The sequence below is a fragment of the Lygodium microphyllum genome, chromosome 3 (assembly GCF_053477565.2).
Source record: "Lygodium microphyllum isolate KBCC chromosome 3, Lygodium_microphyllum_v1.1.10, whole genome shotgun sequence".
Taxonomy (NCBI): domain Eukaryota; kingdom Viridiplantae; phylum Streptophyta; class Polypodiopsida; order Schizaeales; family Lygodiaceae; genus Lygodium; species Lygodium microphyllum.
In genome coordinates, this window is record NC_141137.1 from 75,358,782 (window position 1) to 75,372,899 (window position 14,118).

Consider the following 14,118-nt stretch of genomic DNA (forward strand, 5'->3'; position numbering starts at 1 on the left):
TGTTTAGCATGCCGTGGCCTCCTTTAAGTCTTCATATTTTTTCATTACGATTTGGGGGGGGGGGGGGGGGGGGGGAGGGTTATAATGGGAGGGGGGAAAGTGTTATTGGGGGGAATGTGTGGAAGAGGTGTGGTAGTTATCTCATCCCACCCTCTACCCGGACAGCCAGGTTTGCCTTGCCGCAATGCACTCAATAGTTCGTCGCCATCATTCATATCTTCCCCCTCATAATTGTCATCAATCACTTCTCTCTCATCCATGTCAAGTGCTTCCTCTTTCTTCCCCTGCCATCATCGACATCATCCCTGTTGCTACGTCATCATCATTTGCTTCATTGTCTTCTCCATCATCTACTGTTCCTTCCTTCCCGTCATCTCCTTCTCTACTTCCTCCCCTACTGGCCGCATCATGTTGTCTTTCCTCCTCGCCACTTATTGTGCACCCCCCCACCACCTGTCATCAGCGATGACAGGGAGGATGAATTTTTTGCTTGATTTTTATGGGGGGGTATCCTACATAGAGTGGCCAAGGGGGGAAATATTACATCCTCTCACCCTTAGAAAACGCTAGGTTTGTCCTTATCTTGAAAGAACCGTAGAAAACAAGCATTAATGGCGCTTAAGGCCTGTGGGTTAGGACCCACCATGCATCCGCTATGCTACTCTCAATGATTCAAGTAGTGCAACTCATATTATTGTGAGGTTTCGCTCTAATACCAACTGTAACGTGCCCGCCTATCGACTATCCAGGCACGTTTTAGCGGTCCATTGAGAAACAAATCTAAGCATTGCTACCCGACACTCCCATGGAAAGTTTTGAGGTTTGTCGCCTAGGTTTTCCTGAGTCCACCTCGTAATGGAATGTTCATGGCAAACCCACTAGGATCGACTTGAAATTTGGGTTCCTAGTAGCCAAGGTCTCCTGACAGCCTTTTACTGTCAGGTCCTAGACATCCTACTTTACACAGAGATACCTAAGCCGAAGCAGATCCATGCCGCACTTGGTTCAAGGAGAATGGGAAATGAGAGGGATGTGCCACTCAACCTCTCTGCCCGTAGGGCATAGTCCCATACTCGTTCCCTAAAACGGCATGAATTGGGTTCTAACTTAACAATATCTAAAATAAATGACGGTAAAACCTTGTGAGAAGCCTCCCAGTACTCTGGACCACCCTGCCGTAGGACAGACTCGTCAGGGGTTCCGCCCACCCACTTCCCTTGATAGCTTTAGTTTTCTAATTAGGTCCTATCACATTTATGTAAGACATTTAAAATCAACTTCCTTAATTAAACCTTTTAGGGAATAGGGTTCGTTCCCGTAATTTATAGCACTTATACAAATACAGAGCAAGTGATCCTTTTGACAAACAAGTTCAAAACAAATTCCTTAACTTATCTTCAAGTTAATCTTTGTGTCCTACCCATACAAGAGAATTATATATCCCCTTCTGTCCCACAAAAGTACCCCTTCTACCCTACAGAAGTAATTGGTCCAAATCACATGGCACCACAAATTCCATCCAGTATCTAGAATAGGATCTTCCAATGCCCTAGACGTTGGGCTCACAACAATCTACAACTCTGTTTCGGACTAGGCAAGGGTTGTCCAAAGCTCACTGACTCCAAGGGACCTAGGAGTGAGACACAACTTCCGTGGTTGGCCTTCTACAACTCGACCTTTGGCCTGTGAATTGAGCAGTGCTCTCTCGGGTTGAAATGCGGCGTGACCTTGGAGATGATCCACCCGCGCAAAATATCCTTCCTTAATTAATCCAATTAAGAAACAAGCACAACCAATACGATCAACCCAATAACATCTTCCAATAAAACATTCATTTATTCCCCATGGCAACTTGTCATCACTAACCCTTGCCATGCATTTACCATCAAACACAAGCACTTGAAATAATCATCCAAATCACATCCCAACAATTAGTTTAATGCAAAAGCATTCAGGATGTTATTTGATCAATCAACAAAAAAACAATGGTATTCTTTTCCAAATGTTGCAGGAATAGTCGTGATAACCTTTTAATCGCGTACTTGCTCTCCCCCTTGGAATCAGGAGCAGTTTTATGTAAAATTTTCTTAACACATCCTTCTTTTGGCTAAGGCATATGTTAAGGTTTCAAACACTGTACAAGTCATAAGTTCTATTAGTCACTTACATTGATCAACAACCCAGCCTTCTTCCCAACAAGTACAAAAGCATTTGTCTTTCCTTTGCCTCAGGTTTTCCTAATCCCTTGAGCTCTCTACTTGCCTTTGAGGCACGGAGTTGTTTGTATTCATTCCAATCCCCGAATAGGATTGATAAACATAGTCGCTATTGAATGGATCTCAAGACATCTTAGTTCCTAATCCTTATGATCGTTGTTTGTGTTAACTACGCACAACGTCAAGACTTCCAATTTATCAAACATGAGCTATTAACGAGATCTTGGGCAAAGTTCTAGAACTTCGAAATGATTCTCTTCTAGACTAAGTTGCTTACCATGCAATCCTTTAGGCATGCAACTTGCAACATATACCTTTAAAGTGATGAAAACACACCTACTATTGCGAGAATAGGAAGTTGACAAATGCTTGAAGCCTTATATGTTGTTTAAGAATTCATCGCATAGCATCTATGTACAATTAACTTCTCTTGATACACACATTTTGGGAATTCGATCCTTCAAATACTTGCGATGCAGTTTATTCTTTTCAATGTCCTATTATCGTGCGACATAATACGGCCCTAGCATGTCTCATGCGAAAATCAAGCAAACATCCATCAATTTGGAAATACATTACTTAACATCAGAACCACGATTGGATTGGCAGTGATGCCCTTGGTCGAGGCCTTCATCGTGGGATTGCCATTCGCGTGTGACATTTTCTGCTTGGGAGCCATTCCCGATCTTCGTCTCTCCTATACGCGAGTTGGACAAGACTTTCACGCTTTTTCCTTGGTTAGTGGGCCCAATTTGGGGAGAGAACTGAGCTATGCGGGAGGATAGTTTTTGCGAAAAAGGGTGTAGTGATTCGTGGTCAATGGGGAAAGAGAGATGCATGTGGCCATCCTCTTAGGAGGGGAAGAGAAGGAGAATGTTCTCATGGGTTCTCTCTCTCTCTCTCTCTCTTTCTCACTCTCTCCCTCTTTCTCACACCCTCTCCCTCTCCCTCTCCCTCTCCCTCTCCCTCTCCCTCTCTCTCTCTCTCTCTCTCTCTCTCTCTCTCTCTCTCTCTCTTTGTCACACCCTTTCTCCCTCTCTCCCTCACCCTGCCTATCACCCTCTCCCTGTCTTCGTTCAGCGTGCCATGGCCTCCTCTAAGGCTTTATATTTTTTCATTACGATTAGGGGGGAGGGGGGGAAGTGTTATTGGGGGGAGCGTGTGGAAGAGGTGTCGTGGTTATCTCATTCCACTGTCCACCTGGGCGGCTAGGTTTGTCCTGCCGCCATGCACTCAATAGTTCGTCGCCATCGTCCGCATCTTCCCCCTCGTAATCATCATCAGTCACTTCTCTCTCGTCCACGTCACGTGCCTCCTCTTTCTTCCCTCACCATCATCGACGTCATCCTCCTCACTACATCATCATCATCTACTTCATCGTCTTCTCCATTGTCGATTGTTCCTTCCTTCCCATCATCTCCTTCTCGGCTTCCTCCCTTACTGGCGTCATCACGCCATCTTTCCTCCCTCCACCTGTCGTGCATCGATGACGACAGGGAGGAGGAAATTTTCGATTAATTTTTATGGGGGATATCCTATGCAGAGTGGCCAAGGGGGGAAATATTACACAACTAAGCCATGAAGAGGCACAAAGCTCATAGTTTGGACATCTTTGCAAGCTAAAACAAGGACATCACCACAAGTTAAAGCATTGCATACTGTAGATGGCCTATAGATAAAACAAATTGATTTTTGTTGAACTTGAAGGACTCTTAGGATTATACTTTACAATCTCATGCTTTTTGATGACGAGAGCAAGGCTAGGACTATTTAATGGAGGAAGCTTTAACAAACGAGTTTCTTGCTCTTGATGTGGGTATAAGTTACACCCATTGGTCATGATGGTTAGAGTAGAGGACCTCTCTCTCAATATTTCCCATTAGTCCATCAACCCTATCAATATCGCCTACACAATTAGCATTGTATTAACATTATCATCATCTCTCTCTCTCTCTCATGCCCATGATGTATGTGAGGAAGAGCCTAGAGCTTCTCAATTTAGTTTTAGATACATCTTAGAATCATATTGCAAGGACATTTAAATATCTTGTTACATTTATAGAGTATGTTTATGTATGATGACACAAGCATTAGGATGTGAAGTTACAAATGTTGGTGCTTTGAACTTTGATTGAAGTGCAAAGAATATACGTGGAGTGCCTAGTATGCTACTTATCGGGTTTGAGCACGTGCCTTCTTAAAATTTCTGGAAACTCTTATTGAATACTCATTAAAATTTTTAAATGCTGTTACGTAATACTTAACTAGGCAGACAAATGTGACTCTCACAGTTGTGAATTCGTTCCAATGGCGGAACAAATTTTAGACTATTTACGGTATGGTGCTGATCCGAGCGCGATCAAGGAGCTGCCGAGCGCCGTGGTTGCTCCATTCCTGCCATCGCTGGCGCTCTTGGCGTCCATGGCCCCTGCCCTCTCAGGCGCCATTCTCTTCCCCCTCCTCTCCCATCCCGACCTCCCCAGGGCCGTTGCATATGCCTCTCTTGACTATGGTTCGATCGGACAGTTTGTCCTCGATATGGAAGCAGCTCAAAACCTCAAAGCCGATGCAGCCAACCGCATGGAGACAGAGGTGCGCACGGAGGCAACGCGTCGTGCTGAAAGCTTCTCTTTCGAGTTAGCTAGTGAGGTAATCTCCGCCAACTGCCGTACAGGAGTAAAATGCAGTCGATTTCTCAATTCTCAATACCGTAAATTATTACTTCAAACTTTTCCTGAAACATGCCACGTCTAACGAGAAAAAATGACATTTTAAGGTTGATACTTGCATCATATCAGCATTGGGAGGGTGTCGAGCTTCAGACTGCATACGCAGTTGCCCATTGTGGAAACCTTACATCATGATGTTAACCTTTCCACAAGGATGTCCATTCTAAGGAAACTTTACTGGATCATTCGTAGTGCATAGGGAAGTAATGATCTTTTAGGATTGATATTGGCATCGCATTATCATCAATAGAGTACGAAACTTCTTTAGCATTGGTGGTTTCTTTTAGCATTCTCCCTTTATGATCCAAATACATGCCTGTAACGTGCTAATAAAAAAACATCCAGATTTCATCATCAATTACCTAGATATTTGAATGAATCAGACACCTCGATAATCCTGATTCTATTAGTATGGAGAAGGATATTCTTTCCCATTGGTAGTTTCTTTAGCATTCTCCCTTTTTAATCTTACTATGTGCTTACAAAGGGATACTACAATGTTTTTCCTTCTTTGTGACTAAGTCATTCATGATGCAAACATCAAGGATTAGTAATCCTTTTTGCATTATATGTGGTTGTAATATGTACAATTAATGGAGCTGAAAAGATATTTTATGTATCATGGACAGGTAGTGTGCTGATTGTCCAAAGTTTTGCATTTGGAACTTTGGTTGGCTTCCTGTGAGCTATCAGAAAGGGATCACTCTGATTCATTCTCCAGCCAAGTGCTGGCTAGGAGTGATCCATTTTGACAATTGTAGCTTAGTGCAATACACATTAACCATTTTTTAATTGATTGTGGGGTGTGCTCAAGCTTCATGGGATTCCTGAAAGACGATGGTATTAGAAATCTGAAAAGATTTGCCATTTGTTGGTAGTTTTTGTGTGATTGAAAGAGTAATTGTGCGGTTGCATACCTAAGGTGGATTATGCCATTGATGATGATGTGTGATGAGTTACAATGTGAACTTCATTTGGGGTCTTTGCTTGTTCTAGAGAAGCTTGTTTATTCAACATTATTGATCACCAACTTGGAGTGTTCCTTGTTGGAAGATGCATTTGGTCTACATCTAAAATATTTGGTCCTGGTTCCTTAATGTTTTTGTTCGACTTGAAGCTGCTGTTGTCTAAGAAGACATTACAACATCAATTAGACATACTGTAGTCACTTTTGCATATTTTCACAGTGGATGGTATATTTTCTCACAAAAACTAATAAGTTTTGTTGGAGATAAACAACTTCTAGCTCTGGCTAGCCCAATTGAAATCAACTATATAACTACACAAGAGTATCTGGGAGAAGTTGATATGGCTTTGGTTCCAGAGAAGGATGGCATAAACGATCTTATGGTACAAATGTCCTTGTAATCCATCTATTAGATTGCCTTGAATGTACTTTCTTTATTGTAATATGTTTAAAGATGAACCAAGGATTGCTATTGAAGATAACACAAAGAAAACTTGTAGACTTTATTATGAATTACACGAACTGAATATCCTTGAAGAAGGAGAAGATTTTCAGATCTCAAGAAGTCACAAGCACAAGGGGCATCCCTCTCGTGCGGTTTGAATCATACTAGTCATACTTTGCATACCATACATTATGATATGGGCCAATTATACTTGGTCGTAATTAATATAATTTTCATTAGAAGGAGATATTATGGGCTTTTTATGCATTGTTTTGTGTTAGTAGGGCCTCATATGATTGAGGCTCCAGATTTGAACCATACTTCAATATTCTTACACATATGACATAAGCATTAAAAAATACTAAGGTCTAGAAAGTAGACAAGAATATCCCAATTCCCTTGATAACATCATGGCCTACTCAAAGAATGAGTTGACATCTTGAGAACTTATTTGAACAGTTAAAGCATAAGCTTTTCATTCATAGTAAGAAGAATGTCCTTTTTTTTTGGGTGGGTGGATGTATAAGTTCAATACTTAGCACATATATTGTTACAACTTTGGACATCCAAGATTGATCGTGAAAAAATGATATGGCAAATATGGAGAAACTCAAAATGTACAACAATACAATGAATACCATCTATGGAATATTGAATGGGAATGACTGAATGAGAATATGAATGATAGAATGAGGGGCCCTAACCTGTGCGTTTTAGAGGATTGAGATATAGGTGAATGAGATTGATATTGGAGTGTGTTGTACTTGTGACAAACCTTGAAATGCGGGAGCAATAATCCACCAAGGATGATGAGGATGTGGGTAGTTGTAGGGGGAGCACCTAGTTATCCACATCCATGAGACAGAGGATTGACTCGTTTGATTTGTCTTGTCTAGTATGACACATTTGATGGCATTCGATCCAAGCTGTCTGATTGTTTTAAAGTGTTTATTTGTGACCATTTGGGTAGTTATAGATGTTTAGGCTTCCTCTCCCAAAACACACATGTACATATCCCCAATCTCTTTTTCTTTTGTGAAGTTTTATCGTGAAAAATGCTGAAAAATTGTTGTTGCCCTACTCAAATAGCCATGGAAGCTGTCACACAACTTAGGACCACTAGAAAGACTGTTGCCTCCTCTTATATACTGTCACCTGCACTTGAAGGACCTTGGGCTGCTATCATCTGTTGTTGGAGGGTCCCAAACTGCTGTCACTATAGGAATGGTCTTTGATGGTTGCAAATCGCATCAATAGCATCTCCTTGCTCTCTAACAATCTGCTCTCTAACAATCTTCTTTTCTCTCACAATGGTTGGAATAAACTTCCACCGTTCCCTAAAAACGTTTTCTCCACTTGCATGGGCAAGTTTTACCAAGTGGCAACCTTCTAATCCCATTTTCTAGCATTATTCAACTTATTAGATTAATTTTCAAAAGATTAATTTTGAAAATTGATTTAATAATTATTCTAGTGCCCAAAAAAATAATCCCACCAGTCAATAATTAAATTGGCTAGGCCAATTTGTCTTCCAAGTATCCTTGAGAAAATTTTAGCCCTTAAATCAATATTAATTAACTAATTAAGGTCTAGTCTCTAATGCCACCATTGACATTAGTGGCCAATAAATTGATCTAAGCCAAAATCTAACACCTAGTACCACCTAGTACGCGTTAGACATAAGTTATGACAATGTTTACCTTTGGTGCCAATTGATATCTTGAGGTCTTGGGTCTTGTACCGTGAAATAATTAACTTCCACCTCACATGTGCAAGTCACATTTGCACACTTTATTAACTTTTAAGCAAATGCCAAGCAAAGCAATAAAATTTTACATCCTTGTGACACTCTCAATATGTAAACTCTTGGTATAAGGACTCTAAATGTTTCAAGTGTATTATTTGAAGTCTCAACATTAAGTATGGGTCTTAAAATTATTATTTTAAGTCCCAACATTAAGTATAGGCCTTAAAATTATACATACAACTTTTTTTCATCGGATGTAGGTCCAAGGTTTATTAGTTTTGTTAGTATCGTACTAGCATTAGACGGTACTAATCGGACACCATTAAACGTGACTCCCATGGGGGGATGGCACTAATCGGATGCCGTGGAACGTGACAACCATTGAAGGAGTCCTTGAGGAGTGACAACCGTAGGATGGCTTGTGGTGACCTCAAAGGAACCACTTTTTCACTCAGATGGTTGAATTAACTTGAAGTCCACATGATGAGTGGTCTCAAAATGCAAAAATAGATGCTCATGATTAAAGAAACAAACCATGAACCTGTGAACCTTCTTAGAGATTAGTTATCCCATGGACTAGCATTTCTCAGGATATAGGTGGCGCATTCAGTTCTCTTGGAGGGTCTTACTCGTGACAAAAGTTTGTGTTTACAGCCTATGGAGGCTCAAGTGAACAGGTACAACATGGAGAAGGAGCGCAGTTGCTGTTTTTTGCAGGTCCTTGCTGTTCGTGAAGGAGAAAAGGTTGCATTTTCAGCCGTTTGTTGCAGATTTTAAGTTTTCATCACCTCCGACAGGTGAAACTCTTTGAGGATGAGTGGCATGGCACCATGCGTGGAGTCAAGGGGGGACTGCACTTATTTTTGTGCACGTCATTTCATTTACAATGTTGATTGAAATTGACGTGGAGTTTCAATCTATTATGGACCGTAAGGGCCCTGTGTTGCCGGCTCTTCCTTTAGATCAAAAGCTTGATGGGGAGAATTTCTATATTTCGTGCGAAATGATGCTTGCGATCTTGAAGTCTTATGATTTGGCGGAGCTTGTGACTAAGGCTATAGACCATCCTACAGCTTGTGATGCCTCCAAGCTTTCTTCAGATGAGAAAGCCGAGTTGTCGAAAGGTATAGGTACATTAGGACAAATTGAATGCTCGCATCCTTTCTTTCCACTTTCTCTCTTGCACTCTAGCCATCATTGCTTACATTGAGCACTTGACCGTGGTTCGGAAGATATAGTTGGAGCCAGATCAAATGTAAATCCAATGACCGTGATGAAGCGGGTGTCTCTAGAGGTTTATATGAGGACTTTGAGTCCTAACAAGTTTTCTTTCATGTGGAAGTATGTCAGTAAGCTTTGGCAATTGTAGATGAAGGTCTAGAACATAGGGAAGGCATTTACCTTGGACGACATGGCATTAACTCTTTTTTCTCAGTACCACTTCGATTCAGTGCATTTTAGTTTGCCTTAATTGCTTCAGGGCGAATAGAGACCCTTAAGTGAGAGGAGTTGGTTCCTATGGTCTTGGACCAAGAGAAATAACTCACATTTTAGAATGCTTCCAAGTCGGAGGCTTTAATTGGTCAATCTTTCCAACAGAAAGGGAAGAACAAAACAAGAAGAAGAAGGGGGAGAAGTCCAAATGGGATAATGCTAAGGAGTTAATGGCAAGATAGGTCATTGAAAGAAAGATTACCTTAATAAGGATAAGGACACCAAGAAGAAGATTGCAAAGGACTTAGGAGTGGTGGGTGCTTTCTCCATTTGGAGGTACTAGAGGATATTTCTTTGACGGCCATTGATGCAACAATGATGGCTCCATAGTCTTGTGAGTGGATTGTGGACAGTGGCGCTTCATGCCACATGACTCCTTCTTTACAAGATTGCCCATATGTGTTCGATGCATGGGCAAATCCTTATATATGATAGTTCTTTGGTCTCCATCAAAGGCAAGGGTGAAACATAGTTGATTCCAAATGGGCAAGGTGGTGCCCGCACATCAGAGGTGCTGTATGTGTTGTGTCTAGGGTATCGTCTCCTTTCAGTGCACAAGACTTGTGCTCTTGGTTTGACAATCGACTCGATTGATAAGGACTCCTTCTGAGTTCTTGATGGTGTTTCTCAAAAGGTTCTTTGTGTAGGACATGAGGAGAATGGAGTCTACAAGGTGCAATCTTCTTCTACCTTTTTTTCTCTTCTTCTTTCTTCACAAACTCAAATTGAGCTTTGGCATGCTCGGTTTGGCCACCTGAACTATGAGTACATTTAGAAGGTATAGGTGGTACATGGATTGCAGAGATTGGGATGAGCCACTCGCCATATGTATCTTGTACTTGTGGTAAGCAACGTAGGGATGCTATCCCAATAAGGCTTCATGATGGGCTAAGGAGCCCTTGGAGTTTGTTTCAATGGACTTATGTGGACCCATGAGGATGGAGTCCCTTAAGGGGAGTTTGTATTTTATGGGTTTGACCACCTCAACTACGAGTACCTTCAGAAGGTATAGGTGGTACGTGGATTGCCAAAGATTGGGGTGAGCCACTTGCCATGTGTATCTTGCATTCATGGTAAGCTGCATAGGGATGCTATTCCTAGCAAGGCTTTAGGACGAGCCAAGGAGCCCTTGGAGCTTGTTTCGACAGACTTATGTGGACCTATGAGGACGGAGTCCCTTAAGGGGAGTTTGTATTTTATGCTAATTATTGATGATTTTAGCAAGATGACATGGGTGTTTTTCTTGGCCTTGAAGTCCGAAGCATTCTCACTTTTTAAGGATTGGTTGATCTTTGAAGAGTAAAGGTTTGGCAAGAAACTCAAGACCCTGCATTCCGACCAAGGAGGGGAGTTAGTCTGTCTTCCACGAGCTAAACTCGTTTTTGTACAGATTGTAACATTCACTAGGAGTTTACTAACATGAATATCCCTCAAGAGAATGGTATATTGGAGGGGAAGAATCATAGTGTGATCGAGATGGGGCAGACCATGATGGAGCATCAGTAGACACCTCAGTGTCTTTGGGCCGAAGTAGTGGCTTATGTTGTCCACATCCTTAATCGATCCCCTACTTTGGCCGTGGTTGGTATGCTTTCTTTTGAGGCTTATTTTGGATAGAAGCTGGATATCTCTTATTTCAGGGTGTTTGGGTGTGATACCTACATTCACATCCTGAAGAAGAAGAAAAGAGACAAGTTTGAGCCGGCTTTCAAGAGATAGGTGTTCATGGGATTCACAGTCTCAAGGATATAGGCTTTATGATCTTGTTTCCCCAGACATGTACATGAGGTAAGATGTTTGGTTTGTGGAGTTTCTAGCTATTGAGGGGGGTATTGAGCGTCCCATTCTGGAGATCTAGGTGACAATTGGGCATTTGCTTTAGTCCCCTCAGAGCCTTTGCCTATTGAGACTCCACCCTTAGTGGAAAAGGAGATTGCTTCACCATCGGATTCACTCGTTGAGCCAGCCTTGGTGGATATTCTAGAGACTTTGGTAGATGGAGAGCGGCGAGGAGAGTATCGGTCCCCTCCTTGTTGGGTCCGAGACACACTCCACGATTCAAGGATTGAGGGAGTTCCTAAGGAGTGGTAGCTGTAGGATGGTCTGTGGTATTCTTGGAGGAACCAAGCACATACCACTAAGCTTGTTTGTACTAAGAAAAAAACTTAGAAGAATGCTTAGGAAATGGAATCTATAAACCAAAACATGAGATAGTACAAAACCAATGCTAGTCATTGGTTGTGAAGGCATTGGCACCGCTTCTCTCTCCACCAAGAACCTATAGATGATGAAAGACGAATACTTATGGAGGAGGAGTGCCTTATTGATATAGGGCAAAATAATGCCAAGAAATATGATAGGTCAGTGGCTGAAAATACCAAAAACCACATCATACATGGCCAATCTAGAATGCTGAAATACTTAGGAAAATATCCTGGTACCCTAGCCCACCAAATCACATGCATAGACTCATCCATGAGTTGACATATCTGTTAACGCCCTCTCTTAGATCATGGGTGATCTGATACAATACAATATACAATGATAACGTCCCATCATAGGAAAGACAACAATGTCCACTCGAGTAGAACTATGGATACCCAAGCAATGGGTGCACAAGCCACCATCAACGTGCCTAAGAGAAAACTTGATGTCGAGGTCGATTGTACCAACTCTTGAAATAGAGAAAAATCATAGCATCTCTCAATGTCTCCGAACAATGTCTCATAGGGGCATATAAGACCATTTTGTCCAAAATGCCTTTGAACATATGTGACCACGAATTTCCTTTATTTGGCCAATTTGCCAAAGTATCCCCTTATGTAAGCACCCAACTAGGAGCCAATCTCACTTTTTGTCATGTGCTAGCCCATCATGAACCTGGATGTCATTCCTAGCTCCAAGATTTGAACTTGTAGACTTCGATCAATGTGTTAGGGAGGTCCCTCTTTGGAACCTGTGCACCGGTATACGTGTATAAGATGAGGCACACTTGCCCCATCTCACTGTCTTCTCTTTCCCTCTTTGGCATTGGAGAGTTGTGAGGATGACACATCACCTATCCTAGAAACCGGTAAAAGGAGGGGCTGCCAAGCCCTTCCCTCGATTTGAAGATGAAGATCCCTTTCGTGCCTTGGCCAGAGGATTTGAATTGGAGTTTGAGGAGGAGGATGACTCGATAGAGGAGTCCACATCCAGCTTCTTCTTCTCCTTCTTGGAAGCTGCTAATTCTTTACAGTCCTTCCAGAAGTGCCCCTTCTTACCATAGTAATGGCCTTCGACTTCTTCTTGTCACCCTTCTATGAAGTTGTAAAGGCCTCACTAGAACCTCCATAATAAAACGGAATCCTTCCCTTTAGATGCAAAGATGCCTCATGCTCAAGCAACATCGAGGACATATGGGTAAAACTCACGGGGGTTGAGGATGTCTGCACCCTCAAAGCTTTGGCCACTCCATCAAACTTTGGGGAAGCTTGTAGAGTATTGTCTCTACAAGATGTGCCTCTAGAAGGGCAGATTGCATGTGTCGAAGCTGGTCTTGTACTTGTGTAGCATGGAGCAAAAATAACTGAATAGTGTTCTTAGGCTCGAAGTTCATTTGCTGAAGTTTTCCATAAGGGGTCACTACATGCATATTGGAAGGTGCCTTGTATAACATTTCGCCCATACTTTTGGGGATGTCCTGCAGGTAACTGCCAGTAGAGTTTCTTTGGAAATACATTGAAGAAGAGTAGAATAGTCATGCGCATAATCTGCATCCCATGTAAGGACAACTTCCTCATGGTCGTTCTTATCAAAATCTTTTGGAACCGGAAAAGGACGCTGAGGACATGGAATAGCTCCACAAAAATGTACCATAACTGCTTTTGCACACACTAGGCTTTCATAACAGCACTATAGTCAGGGCCATCATTGTGCACCAGCCATATGGAGAGGATAGGAAGAGAAGATAGAGGATGGAAGGTATATAGAGAGAGAATACAACCAAACTAGCAACAAAGACTGCATAAAAGGAGAGTTTACACGTAGTGGAAACCAAAATCGGATTAGAAAAGAAGGGTTACTATTGCAAGAAGTTGAAAATACAGCCAAAAGATGCTAGAAATAGCAAAAACGACTTGTACACACAGTCACCAAGCCAACAGTCAAGGTCAGAAAACCAAAATGCAGGCTGAACTGAGCAATAAATGCAGCATGTCGCAGGCTGAAAACGTAGGGTCCTGAGCACAAAATGCAGGCTGTTGTGGACCATAGATGGGCTAGATAACTGGCAAGGTTGCTTGATTAGAAGAGGTAAAATAGACATAATTAGTAGAAAAACATCAGCAAGAGTATAGATTGTAGTCCGATACCATGTTAGAAGTGGATGTAGCAATGGAAGTGTATACATATGTTGAAATAGATTGCTGAATACAAGATAGAGAGAATAGAAGAACATTGCAAAAGAAAAGAAATTAGAAGAATGCTTGGGAAATGGAATCCATATACCAAGACATGAGACAGTACAAAATCAATGTGAG

The 14,118-nt window shown here is 41.8% G+C and overlaps 1 protein-coding gene across 7 annotated transcripts in view; it reads left to right on the forward strand.

Moving 5' to 3' along the window:
• The first annotated feature begins 4,519 nt into the window (after positions 1–4,519).
• Positions 4,520–14,118, forward strand: part of LOC148038517 (uncharacterized) — a 74,396-nt gene continuing 64,797 nt past the window's right edge. For 6 of the 7 annotated variants that reach the window (XM_087672966.1, XM_087672944.1, XM_087672960.1 and 3 more), the window contains exon 1: positions 4,520–4,865. In XM_087672966.1, coding sequence (XP_087529092.1) covers positions 4,524–4,865 — 342 coding nt within the window. In that variant the 5' untranslated portion in view covers positions 4,520–4,523. The remainder of the gene's footprint in view (positions 4,866–14,118) is intronic. The other variant, XM_087672973.1, reaches the window with a different exon arrangement.